This window comes from Bombina bombina, chromosome 2 (genome assembly GCF_027579735.1).
Source record: "Bombina bombina isolate aBomBom1 chromosome 2, aBomBom1.pri, whole genome shotgun sequence".
Classification (NCBI taxonomy): Eukaryota; Metazoa; Chordata; class Amphibia; order Anura; family Bombinatoridae; genus Bombina; species Bombina bombina.
Genome location: NC_069500.1, coordinates 738,280 through 760,402, shown reverse-complemented (window position 1 = coordinate 760,402; position 22,123 = coordinate 738,280). Strand labels below are relative to the sequence as shown.

At 37.5% G+C, this 22,123-nt stretch overlaps 1 protein-coding gene across 1 annotated transcript in view; it reads right to left on the bottom strand.

The window, feature by feature from the left end:
• The window catches only part of LOC128649970 (uncharacterized), a 285,651-nt gene that overhangs the window by 171,338 nt on the left and 92,190 nt on the right, over positions 1-22,123 (bottom strand). The window contains exon 2 of the mRNA XM_053703554.1: positions 16,363-16,498. Coding sequence (XP_053559529.1) covers positions 16,363-16,498 — 136 coding nt within the window. The remainder of the gene's footprint in view (positions 1-16,362; positions 16,499-22,123) is intronic.

The following is a 22,123-nucleotide window of genomic DNA, read 5'->3' as shown; positions in this document are numbered from 1 at the left end:
TCTGTAACATTACCAGATAGCTCAGGAACATCTGGTGTGTTTGGTTTAGTTATCTCAGTCAGTAACATTACTGATAGGTCAGGAACTCTGGTTTGTTTGGTTTAGTTATTACATCTGTAACATTACCGATAGCTCAGGAAACATCTGGTGTGTTTGGTTTAGTTTATCACATCTGTAACATTACCGAATAGCTCAGGAACATCTGGAGTGTTTGGGTTTAGTTATCTCATCTGTAACATTACTGATAGCTCAGGAACATCTGGTGTGTTTGGTTTAGTTATCAATTCTGTAACATTACCGATAGCTCAGGAATATCTGGCATGTTTGGTTTAGTTATCACATCTGTAACATTACTGATAGCTCAGGAACATCTGGTGTGTTTGGTTTAGTTATCACATCTGTAACATTAGCGATAGCTCAGGAACATCTGGTGTGTTTGGTTTAGTTATCACATCTGTAACATTACCGATAGCTCAGGAACAACTGGTGTGTTTGGTTTAGTTATCACATCTGTAACATTACTGATAGCTCAGGAACATCTGGTGTGTTTTGTTTAGTTATCACATCTGTAACATTACCGATAGCTCAGGAACATCTGGTGTGTTTGATTTAGTTATCCCTTCTGTAACATTACCGATAGCTCATGAACATCTGGTGTGTTTGGTTTAGTTATCCATTCTATAAAATTACCGATAGCTCAGGCATGTTTGATTTAGTTATCCCATCTGTACCATTACTGATAGCTCAGGAACATCTGGTTTGTTTAGTTAAGTTATCAGATCTGTAACATTACTAATAGCTCAGGAACATCTGATGTGTTTGGTTTAGTTATCACATCTGTAACATTACTGATAGCTCAGGAACATCTGGTGTGTTTGGTTTAGTTATCACATCTGTAACATTACCGATAGCTCAGGAACATCTGGTGTGTTTGGTTTAGTTATCACATCTGTAACATTACCGATAGCTCAGGAACATCTGGTGTGTTTGGTTTAGTTATCACATCTGTAACATTACCGATAGCTCAGGAACATCTGGTGTGTTTGGTTTAGTTATCACATCTGTAACATTACTGATAGGTCAGGAACATCTGGTGTGTTTGGTTTAGTTATCACATGTGTAACATTACCAATAGCTCAGGAACATCTGGTGTGTTTGGTTTAGTTATCACATCTGTAATATTACCGATAGCTCAGGAACATCTGGTGTGTTTGGTTTAGTTATCAAATCTGTAACATTACAGATATCTCAGAAACATCTGGTGTGTTTGGTTTAGTTATCACATCTGTAACATTACTGATAGGTCAGGAACATCTGGTTTGTTTGGTTTAGTTAACCCATCTGTAACATTACCAATAGCTCAGGAACATCTGGTGTGTTTGGTTTAGTTGTCCCTTCTGTAACATTACCGATAGCTCAGGAACATCTGGCGTGTTTGGTTTAGTTATCACATCTGTAACATTACCGATAGCTCAGGAACATCTGGTGTGTTTGGTATAGTTATCACATCTGTAACATTACCGATAGCTCAGGAACATCTGGTGTGTTTGGTTTAGTTATCCCTTCTGTAACATTACTGATAGCTCAGGAACATCTGGTGTGTTTGGTTTAGTTATCTCATCTGTAACATTACTGATAGCTCAGGAACATCTGGTGTGTTTGGTTTAGTTATCTCATCTGTAACATTACTGATAGGTCAGGAACATCTTGTGTGTTTGGTTTAGTTATTACATCTGTAACATTACCGATAGCTCAGGAACATCTGGTGTGTTTGGTTTAGTTATCACATCTGTAACATTACCGATAGCTCAGGAACATCTGGTGTGTTTGGTTTAGTTATCCCTTCTGTAACATTACTGATAGCTCAGGAACATCTGGTGTGTTTGGTTTAGTTATCTCATCTGTAACATTACTGATAGCTCAGGAACATCTGGTGTGTTTGGTTTAGTTATCACATCTGTAACATTACTAATAGCTCAGGAACATCTGATGTGTTTGGTTTAGTTATCACATCTGTAACATTACTGATAGCTCAGGAACATCTGGTGTGTTTGGTTTAGTTATCACATCTGTAACATTACTTATAGGTCAGGAACATCTGGTTTGTTTGGTTTAGTTATCACATCTGTAACATTACCGATAGCTCAGGAACATCTGGTGTGTTTGGTTTAGTTATCACATCTGTAACATTACCGATAGCTCAGGAACATCTGGTGTGTTTGGTTTAGTTATCACATCTGTAACATTACTGATAGGTCAGGAACATCTGGTGTGTTTGGTTTAGTTATCACATGTGTAACATTACCAACAGCTCAGGAACATCTGGTGTGTTTGGTTTAGTTATCACATCTGTAATATTACCGATAGCTCAGGAACATCTGGTGTGTTTGGTTTAGTTATCACATCTGTAACATTACAGATATCTCAGGAACATCTGGTGTGTTTAGTTTAGTTATCACATCTGTAACATTACTTATAGGTCAGGAACATCTGGTGTGTTTGGTTTAGTTATCACATCTGTAACATTACAGATATCTCAGGAACATCTGGTGTGTTTAGTTTAGTTATCACATCTGTAACATTACTTATAGGTCAGGAACATCTGGTGTTTTTGGTTTAGTTATCCCATCTGTAACATTACCAATAGCTCAGGAACATTTGGTGTGTTTAGTTTAGTTATCACATCTGTAACATTACCGATAGCTCAGGAACGTCTGGTGTGTTTGGTTTAGTTATCACATCTGTAACATTACCGATAGCTCAGGAACAGCTGGTGTGTTTGGTTTAGTTATCACATCTGTAACATTACCGATAGCTCAAGAACATCTGGTGTGTTTGGTTTAGTTATCACATCTGTAACATTACCGATAGCTCAGGAACATCTGGTGTGTTTGGTTTAGTTATCACATCTGTAACATTACCGATAGCTCAGGAACATCTGGTGTGTTTGGTTTAGTTATCACATCTGTAACATTACTGATAGGTCAGGAACATCTGGTTTGTTTGGTTTAGTTAACCCATCTGTAACATTACCAATAGCTCAGGAACATCTGGTGTGTTTGGTTTAGTTGTCCCTTCTGTAACATTACCGATAGCTCAGGAACATCTGGCGTGTTTGGTTTAGTTATCACATCTGTAACATTACCGATAGCTCAGGAACATCTGGTGTGTTTGGTATAGTTATCACATCTGTAACATTACCGATAGCTCAGGAACATCTGGTGTGTTTGGTTTAGTTATCCCTTCTGTAACATTACTGATAGCTCAGGAACATCTGGTGTGTTTGGTTTAGTTATCTCATCTGTAACATTACTGATAGCTCAGGAACATCTGGTGTGTTTGGTTTAGTTATCTCATCTGTAACATTACTGATAGGTCAGGAACATCTTGTGTGTTTGGTTTAGTTATTACATCTGTAACATTACCGATAGCTCAGGAACATCTGGTGTGTTTGGTTTAGTTATCACATCTGTAACATTACTAATAGCTCAGGAACATCTGATGTGTTTGGTTTAGTTATCACATCTGTAACATTACTGATAGCTCAGGAACATCTGGTGTGTTTGGTTTAGTTATCACATCTGTAACATTACTTATAGGTCAGGAACATCTGGTTTGTTTGGTTTAGTTATCACATCTGTAACATTACCGATAGCTCAGGAACATCTGGTGTGTTTGGTTTAGTTATCACATCTGTAACATTACTGATAGGTCAGGAACATCTGGTGTGTTTGGTTTAGTTATCACATGTGTAACATTACCAACAGCTCAGGAACATCTGGTGTGTTTGGTTTAGTTATAACATCTGTAATATTACCGATAGCTCAGGAACATCTGGTGTGTTTGGTTTAGTTATCACATCTGCAACATTACAGATATCTCAGGAACATCTGGTGTGTTTGATTTAGTTATCACATCTGTAACATTACTTATAGGTCAGGAACATCTGGTGTTTTTGGTTTAGTTATCCCATCTGTAACATTACCAATAGCTCAGGAACATTTGGTGTGTTTAGTTTAGTTATCACATCTGTAACATTACCGATAGCTCAGGAACATCTGGTGTGTTTGGTTTAGTTATCACATCTGTAACATTACCGATAGCTCAGGAACAGCTGGTGTGTTTGGTTTAGTTATCACATCTGTAACATTACCGATAGCTCAAGAACATCTGGTGTGTTTGGTTTAGTTATCACATCTGTAACATTACCGATAGCTCAGGAACATCTGGTGTGTTTGGTTTAGTTATCACATCTGTAACATTACCGATAGCTCAGGAACAACTGGTGTGTTTGGTTTAGTTATCCCATCTGTAACATAACTGATAGCTCAGGAACATCTGGTGTTTTTTGTTTAGTTATCACATCTGTAACATTACCGATAGCTCAGGAACAACTGGTGTGTTTGGTTTAGTTATCCCATCTGTAACATTACTGATAGCTCAGGAACATCTGGTGTGTTTTGTTTAGTTATCACATATGTAACATTACCAATAGCTCAGGAACATCTGGTGTGTTTGATTTAGTTGTCCCTTCTGTAACATTACCGATAGCTCATGAACATCTGGTGTGTTTGGTTTAGTTATCCATTCTGTAACATTACCGATAGCTCAGGAATATCTGGCATGTTTGATTTAGTTATCCCATCTGTAACATTACTGATAGCTTAGGAACATCTGGTTTGTTTGGTTTAGTTATCACATCTGTAACATTACCGATAGCTCAGGAACATCTGGTGTGTTTGGTTTAGTTATCCCTTCTGTAACATTACTGATAGCTCAGGAACATCTGGTGTGTTTGGTTTAGTTATCTCATCTGTAACATTACTGATAGCTCAGGAACATCTGGTGTGTTTGGTTTAGTTATCACATCTGTAACATTACTGATAGCTCAGGAACATCTGGTGTGTTTGGTTTAGTTATCACATCTGTAACATTACTTATAGGTCAGGAACATCTGGTTTGTTTGGTTTAGTTATCACATCTGTAACATTACCGATAGCTCAGGAACATCTGGTGTGTTTGGTTTAGTTATCACATCTGTAACATTACTGATAGCTCAGGAACATCTGGTGTGTTTGGTTTAGTTATCACATCTGTAACATTACTGATAGGTCAGGAACATCTGGTGTGTTTGGTTTAGTTATCACATGTGTAACATTACCAACAGCTCAGGAACATCTGGTGTGTTTGGTTTAGTTATCACATCTGTAATATTACCGATAGCTTAGGAACATCTGGTGTGTTTGGTTTAGTTATCACATCTGTAACATTACAGATATCTCAGGAACATCTGGTGTATTTGGTTTAGTTATCACATCTGTAACATTACCGATAGCTCAGGAACAACTGGTGTGTTTGGTTTAGTTATCCCATCTGTAACATTACTGATAGCTCAGGAACATCTGGTGTGTTTTGTTTAGTTATCACATATGTAACATTACCAATAGCTCAGGAACATCTGGTGTGTTTGATTTAGTTGTCCCTTCTGTAACATTACCGATAGCTCATGAACATCTGGTGTGTTTGGTTTAGTTATCCATTCTGTAACATTACCGATAGCTCAGGAATATCTGGCATGTTTGATTTAGTTATCCCATCTGTAACATTACTGATAGCTTAGGAACATCTGGTTTGTTTGGTTTAGTTATCACATCTGTAACATTACCGATAGCTCAGGAACATCTGGTGTGTTTGGTTTAGTTATCCCTTCTGTAACATTACTGATAGCTCAGGAACATCTGGTGTGTTTGGTTTAGTTATCTCATCTGTAACATTACTGATAGCTCAGGAACATCTGGTGTGTTTGGTTTAGTTATCTCATCTGTAACATTACTGATAGGTCAGGAACATCTGGTGTGTTTGGTTTAGTTATCACATCTGTAACATTACTAATAGCTCAGGAACATCTGATGTGTTTGGTTTAGTTATCACATCTGTAACATTACTGATAGCTCAGGAACATCTGGTGTGTTTGGTTTAGTTATCACATCTGTAACATTACTTATAGGTCAGGAACATCTGGTTTGTTTGGTTTAGTTATCACATCTGTAACATTACCGATAGCTCAGGAACATCTGGTGTGTTTGGTTTAGTTATCACATCTGTAACATTACCGATAGCTCAGGAACATCTGGTGTGTTTGGTTTAGTTATCACATCTGTAACATTACTGATAGGTCAGGAACATCTGGTGTGTTTGGTTTAGTTATCACATGTGTAACATTACCAACAGCTCAGGAACATCTGGTGTGTTTGGTTTAGTTATCTCATCTGTAACATTACTGATAGCTCAGGAACATCTGGTGTGTTTAGTTTAGTTATCACATCTGTAACATTACTTATAGGTCAGGAACATCTGGTTTGTTTGGTTTAGTTATCACATCTGTAACATTACTGATAGCTCAGGAACATCTGGTGTGTTTGGTTTAGTTATCACATCTGTAAGATTACTGATAGGTCAGGAACATCTGGTGTGTTTGGTTTAGTTATCACATGTGTAACATTACCAACAGCTCAGGAACATTTGGTGTGTTTGGTTTAGTTATCACATCTGTAATATTACCGATAGCTCAGGAACATCTGGTGTGTTTGGTTTAGTTATCACATCTGTAACATTACAGATATCTCAGGAACATCTGGTGTATTTGGTTTAGTTATCACATCTGTAACATTACCGATAGCTCAGGAACAACTGGTGTGTTTGGTTTAGTTATCCCATCTGTAACATTACTGATAGCTCAGGAACATCTGGTGTGTTTTGTTTAGTTATCACATATGTAACATTACCAATAGCTCAGGAACATCTGGTGTGTTTGGTTTAGTTATCCATTCTGTAACATTACCGATAGCTCAGGAATATCTGGCATGTTTGATTTAGTTATCCCATCTGTAACATTACTGATAGCTTAGGAACATCTGGTTTGTTTGGTTTAGTTATCACATCTGTAACATTACCGATAGCTCAGGAACATCTGGTGTGTTTGGTTTAGTTATCCCTTCTGTAACATTACTGATAGCTCAGGAACATCTGGTGTGTTTGGTTTAGTTATCTCATCTGTAACATTACTGATAGCTCAGGAACATCTGGTGTGTTTGGTTTAGTTATCTCATCTGTAACATTACTGATAGGTCAGGAACATCTGGTGTGTTTGGTTTAGTTATCACATCTGTAACATTACTAATAGCTCAGGAACATCTGATGTGTTTGGTTTAGTTATCACATCTGTAACATTACTGATAGCTCAGGAACATCTGGTGTGTTTGGTTTAGTTATCACATCTGTAACATTACTTATAGGTCAGGAACATCTGGTTTGTTTGGTTTAGTTATCACATCTGTAACATTACCGATAGCTCAGGAACATCTGGTGTGTTTGGTTTAGTTATCACATCTGTAACATTACCGATAGCTCAGGAACATCTGGTGTGTTTAGTTTAGTTATCACATCTGTAACATTACTAATAGCTCAGGAACATCTGGTGTGTTTTGTTTAGTTATCACATATGTAACATTACCAATAGCTCAGGAACATCTGGTGTGTTTGATTTAGTTGTCCCTTCTGTAACATTACCGATAGCTCATGAACATCTGGTGTGTTTGGTTTAGTTATCCATTCTGTAACATTACCGATAGCTCAGGAACATCTGGTGTGTTTGATTTAGTTATCCCATCTGTAACATTACTGATAGCTTAGGAACATCTGGTTTGTTTGGTTTAGTTATCACATCTGTAACATTACCGATAGCTTAGGAACATCTGGTTTGTTTGGTTTAGTTATCACATCTGTAACATTACCGATAGCTCAGGAACATCTGGTGTGTTTGGTTTAGTTAGCCCTTCTGTAACATTACTGATAGCTCAGGAACATCTGATGTGTTTGGTTTAGTTATCACATCTGTAACATTACCGATAGCTCAGGAACAACTGGTGTGTTTGGTTTAGTTATCCCATCTGTAACATTACTGATAGCTCAGGAACATCTGGTGTTTTTTGTTTAGTTATCACATATGTAACATTACCGATAGCTCAGGAACATCTGGTGTGTTTGATTTAGTTATCCCTTCTGTAACATTACCGATAGCTCAGGAACATCTGGTGTGTTTGGTTTAGTTATCCATTCTGTAACATTACCGATAGCTCAGGAATATCTGGCATGTTTGATTTAGTTATCCCATCTGTAACATTACTGATAGCTCAGGAACATCTGGTTTGTTTGGTTTATTTATCACATCTGTAACATTACGGATAGCTCAGGAACATCTGGTTTGTTTGGTTTAGTTATCACATCTGTAACATTACTGATAGCTCAGGAATATCTGGTGTGTTTGGTTTAGTTATCACATCTGTAACATTACTTATAGGTCAGGAATATCTGGTTTGTTAGGTTTAGTTATCACATCTGTAACATTACCGATAGCTCAGGAACATCTGGTGTGTTTGGTTTAGTTATCCCATCTGTAACATTACTGATAGCTCAGGAACATCTGGTGTGTTTGGTTTAGTTATCTCATCTGTAACATTACTGATAGCTCAGGAACATCTGGTGTGTTTAGTTTAGTTATCTCATCTGTAACATTACTGATAGATCAGGAACATCTGGTGTGTTTGGTTTAGGTATCACATCTGTAACATTACCGATAGCTCAGGAACATCTGGTGTGTTTGGTTTAGTTATCACATCTGTAACATTACTTATAGGTCAGGAACATCTGGTTTGTTTGGTTTAGTTATCACATCTGTAACATTACCGATAGCTCAGGAACATCTGGTGTGTTTGGTTTAGTTATCACATCTGTAACATTACCGATAGCTCAGGAACATCTGGTGTGTTTGGTTTAGTTATCACATCTGTAACATTACTAATAGCTCAGGAACATCTGGTGTGTTTTGTTTAGTTATCACATATGTAACATTACCAATAGCTCAGGAACATCTGGTGTGTTTGATTTAGTTGTCCCTTCTGTAACATTACCGATAGCTCATGAACATCTGGTGTGTTTGGTTTAGTTATCCATTCTGTAACATTACCGATAGCTCAGGAATATCTGGCATGTTTGATTTAGTTATCCCATCTGTAACATTACTGATAGCTTAGGAACATCTGGTTTGTTTGGTTTAGTTATCACATCTGTAACATTACCGATAGCTTAGGAACATCTGGTTTGTTTGGTTTAGTTATCACATCTGTAACATTACCGATAGCTCAGGAACATCTGGTGTGTTTGGTTTAGTTAGCCCTTCTGTAACATTACTGATAGCTCAGGAACATCTGATGTGTTTGGTTTAGTTATCACATCTGTAACATTACCGATAGCTCAGGAACAACTGGTGTGTTTGGTTTAGTTATCCCATCTGTAACATTACTGATAGCTCAGGAACATCTGGTGTTTTTTGTTTAGTTATCACATATGTAACATTACCGATAGCTCAGGAACATCTGGTGTGTTTGATTTAGTTATCCCTTCTGTAACATTACCGATAGCTCAGGAACATCTGGTGTGTTTGGTTTAGTTATCCATTCTGTAACATTACCGATAGCTCAGGAATATCTGGCATGTTTGATTTAGTTATCCCATCTGTAACATTACTGATAGCTCAGGAACATCTGGTTTGTTTGGTTTATTTATCACATCTGTAACATTACTGATAGCTCAGGAACATCTGGTTTGTTTGGTTTAGTTATCACATCTGTAACATTACTGATAGCTCAGGAACATCTGGTGTGTTTGGTTTAGTTATCACATCTGTAACATTACTTATAGGTCAGGAATATCTGGTTTGTTAGGTTTAGTTATCACATCTGTAACATTACCGATAGCTCAGGAACATCTGGTGTGTTTGGTTTAGTTATCCCTTCTGTAACATTACTGATAGCTCAGGAACATCTGGTGTGTTTGGTTTAGTTATCTCATCTGTAACATTACTGATAGCTCAGGAACATCTGGTGTGTTTAGTTTAGTTATCTCATCTGTAACATTACTGATAGATCAGGAACATCTGGTGTGTTTGGTTTAGGTATCACATCTGTAACATTACCGATAGCTCAGGAACATCTGGTGTGTTTGGTTTAGTTATCCCTTCTGTAACATTACCGATAGCTCAGGAACATCTGGTTTGTTTGTTTTAGTTATCACATCTGTAACATTACCGATAGCTCAGGAACATCTGGTGTGTTTGGTTAAGTTATCACATCTGTAACATTACCGATAGCTCAGGAACATCTGGTGTGTTTAGTTTAGTTATCTCATCTGTAACATAACTGATAGGTCAGGAACATCTGGTGTGTTTGGTGTAGATATCACATCTGTAACATTACAGATATCTCAGGAACATCTGGTGTGTTTGGTTTAGTTATCACATCTGTAACATTACTTATAGGTCAGGAACATCTGTTTTTTTTGGTTTAGTTATCCCATCTGTAACATTACCAATAGCTCAGGAACATCTGGTGTGTTTGGTTTAGTTATCCCTTCTGTAACATTACCGATAGCTCAGGAACATCTGGTGTGTTTGGTTTAGTTATCCATTCTGTAACATTACCGATAGCTCAGGAACATCTGGTGTGTTTGGTTTAGTTATCACATCTGTAACATTACTGATAGCTCAGGAACATCTGGTGTGTTTTGGTTAGTTATCCCTTCTGTAACATTACTTATAGCTCAGGAACATCTGGTGTGTTTGGTTTAGTTATCTCATCTGTAACGTTACTGATAAGTCAGGAACATCTGGTGTGTTTGGTTTAGTTATCCCATCTGTAACATTACTAATAGCTCAGGAACATCTGGTGTGTTTAGTTTAGTTATCTCATCTGTAACATTACTGATAGGTCAGGAACATCTGGTGTGTTTGGTTTAGTTATCACATCTGTAACATTACTGATAGCTCAGGAACATCTGGTGTGTTTGGTTTAGTTATCACATCTGTAACATTACCGATAGCTCAGGAACATCTGGTGTGTTTGGTTTAGTTATCACATCTGTAACATTAATGATAGCTCAGGAAAATCTGATGTGTTTGGTTTAGTTATCACATCTGTAACATTACCGATAGCTCAGGAACAACTGGTTTGTTTAGTTTAGTTATCCCATCTGTAACATTACCGATAGCTCAGGAACATCTGATGTGTTTTCGGTTTAGTTATCACATCTGTAATATTACCGATAGCTCAGGAACATCTGGTGTGTTTGGTATAGTTATCACATCTGGAACATTACCGATAGCTCAGGAACAACTGGTGTGTTTGGTTTAGTTATAACATCTGTAACATTACCGATAGCTCAGGAACATCTGGTGTGTTTGGTTTAGTTATCACATCTGTAACATTACTTATAGGTCAAGAACATCTGGTGTGTTTAGTTTAGTTATCACATCTGTAACATTACTGATAGCTCAGGAACATCTGGTTTGTTTGTTTTAGTTATCACATCTGTAACATTACGGATAGCTCAGGAACATCTGGTGTGTTTGGTTTAGTTATCACATCTGTAACATTACCGATAGCTCAGGAACATCTGGTGTGTTTGGTTTAGTTATCACATCTGTAACATTACCGATAGCTCAGGAACATCTGGTGTGTTTGGTTTAGTTATCACATCTGTAACATTACTGATAGCTCAGGAACATCTGGTGTGTTTGGTTTAGTTATCACATCTGTAACATTACTGATAGCTCAGGAACATCTGGTGTGTTTGGTTTAGTTATCTCATCTGTAACATTACTGATAGCTCAGGAATATCTGGTGTGTTTGGTTTAGTTATCACATCTGTAACATTACTTATAGATCAGGAACATCTGGTTTGTTTGGTTTAGTTATCCCATCTGTAACATTACTGATAGCTCAGGAACATCTGGTGTGTTTGGTTTAGTTATCACATCTGTAACATTACTGATAGCTCAGGAACATCTGGTGTTTTTGGTTTAGTTATCACATCTGTAACATTACTGATAGCTCAGGAACATCTGGTTTGTTTAATATAGTTATCACATCTGGAACATTACCGATAGCTCAGGAACTTCTGGTGTTTTTGGTTTAGTTATCACATCTGTAACATTACCGATAGCTCAGGAACATCTGGTGTGTTTGGTTTAGTTATCACATCTGTAACATTACAGATATCTCTGGAACATCTGGTGTGTTTGGTTTAGTTATCACATCTGTAACATTACTTATAGGTCAGGAACATCTGGTGTTTTTTATTTAGTTTTCACATCTGTAACATTACTGATAGCTCAGGGACACCTGGTGTGTTTGGTTTAGTTATCACATGTGTAACATTACCGATAGATCAGGAACATCTGGTTTGTTTGGTTTAGTTATCCCATCTGTAACATTACCGATAGCTCAGGAACATCTGGTGTGTTTGGTTTAGTTATCACATCTGTAACATTACTGATAGCTCGGGAACATCTGGTGTGTTTGGTTTAGTTATCACATCTGTAACATTAGTGATAGCTCAGGAACATCTGGTGTTTTTGGTTTAGTTATCACATCTGTAACATTACCGATAGCTCAGGAACATCTGGTGTTTTTGGTTTAGTTATCACATCTGTAACATTACCGATAGCTCAGGAACATCTGATGTGTTTGGTTTAGTTATCACATCTGTAACATTACCAATAGCTCAGGATCATCTGGTGTGTTTGGTTTAGTTATCACATCTGTAACATTACTGATAGCTCAGGAACATCTGGTGTGTTTGGTTTAGTTATCTCATCTGTAACATTACTGATAGCTCAGGAACATCTGGTGTGTTTGGTATAGTTATCACATCTGTAACATTACCAATAGCTCAGGAACATCTGGTGTGTTTGGTTTAGTTATCACATCTGTAACATTAGTGATAGCTCAGGAACATCTGGTGTGTTTGATTTAGTTATCACATCTGTAACATTACCAATAGCTCAGGAACATCTGGTGTGTTTGGTTTAGTTATCACATCTGTAACATTAGTGATAGCTCAGGAACATCTGGTGTGTTTGATTTAGTTATCACATCTGTAACATTACCAATAGCTCAGGAACATCTGGTGTGTTTGGTTTAGTTATCACATCTGTAACATTACTGATAGGTCAGGAACATCTGGTGTGTTTGGTTTAGTTATCACATCTGTAACATTACCGATAGCTCAAGAACATCTGGTGTGTTTGGTTTAGTTATCACATCTGTAACATTACCGATAGCTCAGGAACATCTGGTGTGTTTGGTTTAGTTATCTCATCTGTAACATTACTGATAGCTCAGGAACATCTGATGTGTTTGGTATAGTTATCACATCTGTAACATTACCAATAGCTCAGGAACATCTGGTGTGTTTGGTTTAGTTATCACATCTGTAACATTAGTGATAGCTCAGGAACATCTGGTGTGTTTGATTTAGTTATCACATCTGTAACATTACCAATAGCCCAGGAACATCTGGTGTGTTTAGTTAAGTTATCACATCTGTAACATTACTGATAGCTCAGGAACATCTGGTGTGTTTGGTTTAGTTATCACATCTGTAGCATTACTGATAGCTCAGGAACAACTGGTGTGTTTGGTTTAGTTATCCCTTCTGTAACATTACTGATAGCTCAGGAACATCTGGTGTTTTTGGTTTAGTTATCACATCTGTAACATTACTAATAGCTCAGGAACATCTGGTGTGTTTGGTTTAGTTATCACATCTGTAACATTACCGATAGCTCAGGAACATCTGGTGTGTTTGGTTTAGTTATCTAATCTGTAACATTACTGATAGCTCAGGAACATCTGGTGTGTTTGGTATAGTTATCACATCTGTAACATTACCAATAGCTCAGGAACATCTGGTGTGTTTGGTTTAGTTATCACATCTGTAACATTAGTGATAGCTCAGGAACATCTGGTGTGTTTGATTTAGTTATCACATCTGTAACATTACCAATAGCCCAGGAACATCTGGTGTGTTTAGTTAAGTTATCACATCTGTAACATTACTGATAGCTCAGGAACATCTGGTGTGTTTGGTTTAGTTATCACATCTGTAGCATTACTGATAGCTCAGGAACATCTGGTGTTTTTGGTTTAGTTATCACATCTGTAACATTACTAATAGCTCAGGAACATCTGGTGTTTTTGGTTTAGTTATCACATCTTTAACATTACTGATAGCTCAGGAACATCTGGTGTGTTTGGTTTAGTTATCACATCTGTAACATTACCGATAGCTCAGGAACATTTGGTGTTTTTGGTTTAGTTATCACATCTGTAACATTACTGATAGCTCAGGAACATCTGGTGTTTTTGGTTTAGTTATCACATCTGTCACATTACCGATAGCTCAGGAACATCTGGTTTGTTTGGTTTAGTTATCCCTTCTGTAACATTACCGATAGCTCAGGATCATCTGGTGTGTTTGGTTTAGTTATCTCATCTGTAACATTACCGATAGCTCAGGATCATCTGGTGTGTTTGGTTTAGTTATCACATCTGTAACATTACCGAGAGCTCAGGAACAACTGGTGTGTTTGGTTTAGTTATCCCCTCTGTAACATTACTGATAGCTCAGGAACATCTGGTGCATTTGGTTTAGTCATCCCATCTGTAACATTACCAGTAGCTCAGGAACATCTGGTGTGTTTGGTTTAGTTATTACATCTGTAACATTACCAAGAGCTCAGGAACATCTGGTGTTTTTGGTTTAGTTATCACATGTGTAACATTACCGATAGATCAGGACCATCTGGTTTGTTTGGTTTAGTTATCCCATCTGTAACATTACTGATAGCTCAGGAACATCTGGTGTGTTTAGTTTAGTTATCACATCTGTAACATTACTGATAGCTCAGGAACATCTGGTGGGTTTGGTTTAGTTATCACATCTGTAACATTACTGATAGCTCAGGAACATCTGGTGTGTTTGGTTTAGTTATCCCATCTGTAACATTACTGATAGCTCAGGAACATCTGGTGTGTTTGGTTTAGTCGTCCCATCTGTAACATTACCGATAGCTCAGGAACATCTGGTGTGTTTGGTTTAGTTATCACATCTGTAACATTACTTATAGCTCAGGAACATCTGGTTTGTTTGGTTTAGTTATCACATCTGTAACATTACCGATAGCTCAGGAACATCTGGTGTGTTTGGTTTAGTTATCACATCTGTAACATTACTAATAGCTCAGGAACATCTGGTGTGTTTGGTTTAGTCGTCCCATCTGTAACATTACCGATAGCTCAGGAACATCTGGTGTGTTTGGTTTAGTTATCACATCTGTAACATTACTTATAGCTCAGGAACATCTGGTTTGTTTGGTTTAGTTATCCCATCTGTAACATTACTGATAGCTCAGGAACATCTGGTGTGTTTGGTTTAGTTATCACATGTGTAACATTACCAACAGCTCAGGAACATCTGGTGTGTTTGGTTTAGTTATCACATCTGTAACATTACTTATAGCTCAGGAACATCTGGTGTGTTTGGTTTAGTTATCCCCTCTGTAACATTACTGATAGCTCAGGAACATCTGGTGCGTTTGGTTTAGTTATCACATCTGTAACATTACTTATAGCTCAGGAACATCTGGTTTGTTTGGTTTAGTTATCCCATCTGTAACATTACCAATAGCTCAGGAACATCTGGTGTGTTTGGTTTAGTTATCCCATCTGTAACATTACTGATAGCTCAGGAACATCTGGTGTGTTTGGTTTAGTCGTCCCATATGTAACATTACTGATAGCTCAGGAACATCTGGTGTGTTTGGTTTAGTCGTCCCATATGTAATGTTACTGATAGCTCAGGAACATCTGTGTTTGTTTTAGCTATGACTTCTGTGACAGGTTAGAAGAGCTAGTTTTGGTGTTTGTCATACAAGCCTCTGATGACTCTCTGATGGTTTTTGTGTGCTGGTGCATGAGCCCTCACAGCATATGTGTCTATGCCACTAAAAAACAGTAACTCTCACTAGAAGCAGTTCGCTAATAAAAGTGTATTTGACAAATGGGCCCTCACAGCATATGTGTGTATGCCACTGAAAAACAATAACTCTCACTAGAAGCAGTTTGCTAATAAAAGTATATTTGAAAAATGGGCCCTCACAGCATATATGTGTATGCCAATGAAAAACAATAACTCTCACTAGAAGCAGTTTGCTAATAAAAGTATATATGAAAAATGGGCCCTCAATGCATATGTGTGTATGCCACTGAAAAACAATATCTCTCACTAGAAGCAGTTTGCTAATAAAAGTATATTGGAAATGCTCCCACGTGCATTTCAGTTTTGACCTTTTTATCACTTTAATATACATGGGATAAGGGATTATTCATGGCATGGTCATACAAACACAATCTATTGTCACAGGACCCATGAGTGTGGGCATTAAACTAAGATTTAGTAACATACCTGCCCCTCTCCTGCCCCCCACTGCTTGTCTGAAGCTTGAGAAGACAAGACGAGTGTTGAGCTTCTGTGGTTTGCGGAAATTCTTCTGGAGGATGTGGTGCTGATCGATGTGTATTGTGTCCTCTAATATAGACAGCTGTAGAGAAACCATGAGTCAGTAAAATAATGTGTATGAGGGGTAAACCCTATGAAACATTACAGCTGCCTCATAACCATCATATAGCAGCTCATGGGGTTTCTGGGATCATTTTTAGAGCCAAAATGTTTTTCATTGTGTATATGATACTGTACTATCATTAAAAAAGCTTATCTAATGACTTATTTTGTGGGTGGATTCTTTAGCTGAGTTTTTCTTAAAGTGACACTGAACCCAATTTTTTTTCTTTCGTGATTCGGATAGAGCATGCAATTTTAAGCAACTTTCTAATTTACTCCTATTATCAATTTTTCTTCGTTTTCTTGCTATCTTTATTTGAAAAAGAAGGCTTCTAAGCTAAGAATAATTTTTGGTTCAGAACACATGACAGCACTTGTTTAGTGGTGGGTACATTTATCCACCAATCAGCAAGAACAACCCAGGTTGTTCACCAAAAATGGGCCGGTATCTAAACTTACATTCTTGCTTTTCAAATAAAGATACCAAGAGAATGAAGAAAATTTGATAATAAGAGTAAATTAGAAAGTTGCTTAAAATTGCATGCTATGAGGCCTATTTATCAAGCCATCAACTGCAAATACGCTGGAATATTGTAATTGTAGCGAGCCTGATTTGATATTTATCAAAGCCTACAGACCGGCAAAAGATTACATTTGTGACGTAACATACGATCCGCTGGTCTCAGTCCGACACAGATCGATGCTTTCATCATTACAGATGTGCCACATTCAAATTCGCCACTATCTGACTACTTTTGCAAGTTATCAAATTTCTAATAGGTACGCTCGCCACTATTCTGGCCCAGCGTACCTGGTTTTCAATCCGCCACCCTGGAGGCCGTGGATGCCATAGGAATCAATGGGAGTCTTAAAGCAGCGAAAGCTCATGTTCGCTGCTGCCCGATATCCCATTGATTTCTATGGTAGAAAACCAGTAACGTTTACATCTAACACCCTAACATAAACCACGAGTCTAAACACCCCTAATCTACCGCCCGACATCGCCGCAACCTACATAATGTTCTTAACCCCTATACCGCCGCTCCCGGACCTCGCCGCAACTAAATAAAGTTATTAACCCCTATTCAGCCGCTCTCCAACCCCGCCGCACCTAAATAAATGTATTAACCCCTATCCCGCCGCTCCCGGAGCCCACCGCAACTAAATAAATGTATTAACCCCTAAACCCCTAGCCTCCCACATCACTACCACTTACTAAACCTATTAACCCCTAAACCGCCAGCCCCCCACAACGCCATAAAATAAATGAATCTATTAACCCCTAAACCTAACAACCCGCTAACTTTACATTAAATATTAACTCATCCCTATCTTATAATAAATTTAAACTTACCTTTAGAATTAAAATAAAGTATATTAAACTACTAATTAACCTACCCTATTATACTAAAATTACATTAATCTAACAATTAAATTAACTATATAACATATTTAAAAACCTAACCCTACTCAAATTATTTAAATCTACAATAAAGAATTACTAAGTTACAAAAAAATAAGAACTAAGTTACACAAAATAAAAAACACTAAGTTACACAAAATAAAAAATAAATTATCAAATATTTAAACTAATTACACCTAATCTAATAGCCCTATCAAAATAAAAAAGCCCCCCCCCAAATAAACCCCCCCCCCTAGCCTAAACTAAACTACCAATGGCCCTTAAAAGGGCCTTTTGCGGGGCATTGCCACAAAGAAATCCGCTCTTTTACCTGTAAAATAAAATACAACCCCCCCCCAACAGTAAAACCCACCACCCACACTACCAAACCCCCAAAATGCCCTGAAAAGGGCATTTGGATGGGCATTGCCCTTAAAAGGGCATTTAGCTCTTTTTCCGCCCAAAGTCCCTTACCTAAAAATAAAAACCACCCAATAAACCCTTAAAAAAAACTTAACACTAACCCCTGAAGATCCACTTACAGTTTTCGAAGACCGGACATCCATCCTCATCCAAGCGGCAGAAGTCCTCAGCGAAGTCAACAGAAGTCTTCATCCAAACGGGCAGAAGTCTTCATCCAGATGGCATCTTCTATCTTCATCCATCCAGCGCGGAGTGGCTCCATCTTCAAGACATCCGGCACGGAGCATCCTCTTCTTACGATCGCCTCTAAAAAACAAAGTTTCCTTTAAATGACGTCATCCAAGATGGCGTCTCTTACATTCCGATTGGCTGATAGAATTCTATCAGCCAATCAGAATTAAGGTGGAAAAAATCCTGTTGGCTGTTGCAATCAGCCAATAGGATTGAGATTTCATCCTATTGGCTGATCCAATCAGCCAGTACGATTGAAATCACATTCTATTGGCTGATTGGAATAGCCAATAGAATGCAAGCTCAATCCTATTGCCTGATTGCAACAGCCAATAGGATTTTTTCCACCTTAATGCTAATTGGCTGAATTCTATCAGCCAATCGGAATGTAAGAGGCGCCATCTTGGATGATGTAATTTAAAGGAAACTTCATTCTGCAACAGACATCGGAAGAAGAGGATGCTCCGCGCCAGATGGATGAAGATAGAAGAGGCCTAAACAAGAGAGAGTTGACAATGGCACTAACTAAGTGGCAGGCCCCACAAATTATATATGTTCTTGTAGCGCCCTATAAATAAATGCGCTATCACTTGGTATTTTTATTATTGTGGGTTGGTGCTGTGCATTAATTAATTATCCAAAAAAGATAGTGGATAAAGAGTTATCCACTGAAAGAATGCACATAAGCACTCTTTGCCCAGACTTGAGGCGGTTAGTTCCGAATATATTTAAAACATAACTTTTAATTAATTATAGATAAAAAATAAGACTAACAAAAAGGTTAAAATACACACTCTAGAGTTATTAGGAAAAATTACCAATGGCACTACAGGTACCTAAAGGACCTGGTTTATTTTAAATCTGGCCAACTAGTAAGGCCTTATATATTATCAGCCAACGTATATGGCTAAGTTCGGTGCTATGTGTATATAAATGATTACTAAGCTAAGAGAAAAAGAATACACTTGGAAGCACTCCCAGGTCACTATTGAATAATATTGATGTGATGAAATCAATAATGAAATCCAAGAATTGAGGAGACTCAAACTAACATTAAAATTTAACTTTTATTGGGGTCAAAAGATAAAAATAGGAAAACTTTAAAAACACTCTTAGGCACCGATTGTAGTCTGCTTGGCTCGGCGTGACTATGTCACGTTGTACAGAGAAATCTCCAACAGATACTCTTGAATGCAATTATTCTTGCAATCTATTTACCTGCTTATGATAAGTGGGATAGATATATATATAATCACACTGTTAGTTAGTATTGACTCTATGCAGGTGTACAATACAGAGTATCTTTGATTGAAAGTCTCTAGTGTTGAGAGATTGAAAAATAATTCAAAGCTGTATTTAGGGTAAATTGTATTGAGTACCTTATGGGTGAGTATAGTACCCTGGTGTAATGGAGGGATTTGTCTCAAAATATCATCATGTATCACTGAGCATTAATAAATAACAAGTGTAGATTTGTGCTGCACTCTGATGAGATTTAGATTTCAGATATTCTGGGCATATGTACTGTGATGGTTGATAAAAGTTGCTACTGTAGGTCACTACTGAATTGCACTACTGCTGATGCTATAACAGTCAACAGTTAGTACACACGTTTAAATCATTTAGTTGGAGTTGTATTGTAAGAGTACCTACTGGTATTTCCACATTTATCTCAAAGCAAGGACATAAACCCTTGTTATTATATATCTTGAAGTTGTATTGATCGAGTAATTACTGATATTTAACATCTATCACTAAGCAAGGATTTTATGCCTTTTATGATATATTTATGTACTAACGTGACCACAAAAGAACTGTATATTTAATACTTAGGTTGTACATTAGATGGTCTCCGTCTAATATATAGATATTCAAGGTATTATTTTTAGACCAGTTTTTTGACACATTTAACAGGTAAGATTCCTTTGTGTACTAAAGTTGTGCGCTTCACCAATACATTAATATACACAAAAATAGCTATTGTTACGGTTCAGAATTAAGCCGATTATAAGCTATGTCAAGTAATGATTCCTGATGTGTTAATCTTTCATTTACAGTAGCTCCGTGCATACTGTCATATGTATGCTCACGGTTGGAAGTGCCCAATTAATACAAAAGATGTTTTACAGCAGAAATTAAATATCAACGTAGCAATGATTCATTGGTAAATATATGCTCACATGAATGTAGTATTACATACACATAAGTTAAACTCGAGATCATATTTTTTATTTATAAAGTTAAGTCCTAAACTTTAGATAAAGGGTTAATAGATACAGTCGAGTCAATTGCTATAGTGTACTAAGTAAAGATTAAGTCCATGTATATCAAAGACCCCCAGATTACCCTTTTGGTTACATATGATTGTATACAGCTTTATTTAATTATAAGTGACATAAATAACTATTCTAATGCTGTAGTACCACCGTGTTTGGTATCCACATAGGCAATATTGCTTTTAACATTAAATATCCCAAGAAGCTCCAAATCTTCCTACTAATCATTGGTATTTGATACACACCATGTATTGAGATATACCATATATTGCCACCAAGGTTATCGGAGTGTATCGGGTGGAGAATATAAAGAAGTGGGGATTCTAATTTGTTGAATAAATGGTTAACTACCAAAACGGGCAAGCGGCTGTGTGTGTATACTAGCCGCTAAGTATAGCCCAGTGGTGTAACCGGGCTTATTACTTAGGTTTCTTGTTGGTATGACCCTTTAAGTATAAGCAAGTGTGTATACTAGCCGCTAAGTATAGCCCAGTGGTGTAACCTGGCTTATTACTTAGGTTTCTTGTTGGTATGACCCTTTAAGTATAAGCAAGTGTGTATACTAGCCGCTAAGTATAGCCCAGTGGTGTAACCTGGCTTATTACTTAGGTTTCTAGTTGGTATGACCCTTTAAGTATAAGCAAGTGTGTATACTAGCCGCTAAGTATAGCCCAGTGGTGTAACCGGGCTTATTACTTAGGTTTCTAGTTGGTATGACCCTTTAAGTATAAGCAAGTGTGTATACTAGCCGCTAAGTATAGCCCAGTGGTGTAACCGGGCTTATTACTTCGGCTTCTTGTTGGTATGACCCTTTAAGTATAAGCAAGTGTGTATACTAGCCGCTAAGTATAGCCCAGTGGTGTAACCTGGCTTATTACTTCGGTTTCTTGTTGGTATGACCCTTTAAGTATAAGCAAGTGTGTATACTAGCCGCTAAGTATAGCCCAGTGGTGTAACCGGGCTTATTACTTAGGTTTCTAGTTGGTATGACCCTTTAAGTATAAGCAAGTGTGTATACTAGCCGCTAAGTATAGCCCAGTGGTGTAACCTGGCTTATTACTTAGGTTTCTAGTTGGTATGACCCTTTAAGTATAAGCAAGTGTGTATACTAGCCGCTAAGTATAGCCCAGTGGTGTAACCGGGCTTATTACTTAGGTTTCTAGTTGGTATGACCCTTTAAGTATAAGCAAGTGTGTATACTAGCCGCTAAGTATAGCCCAGTGGTGTAACCTGGCTTATTACTTAGGTTTCTAGTTGGTATGACCCTTTAAGT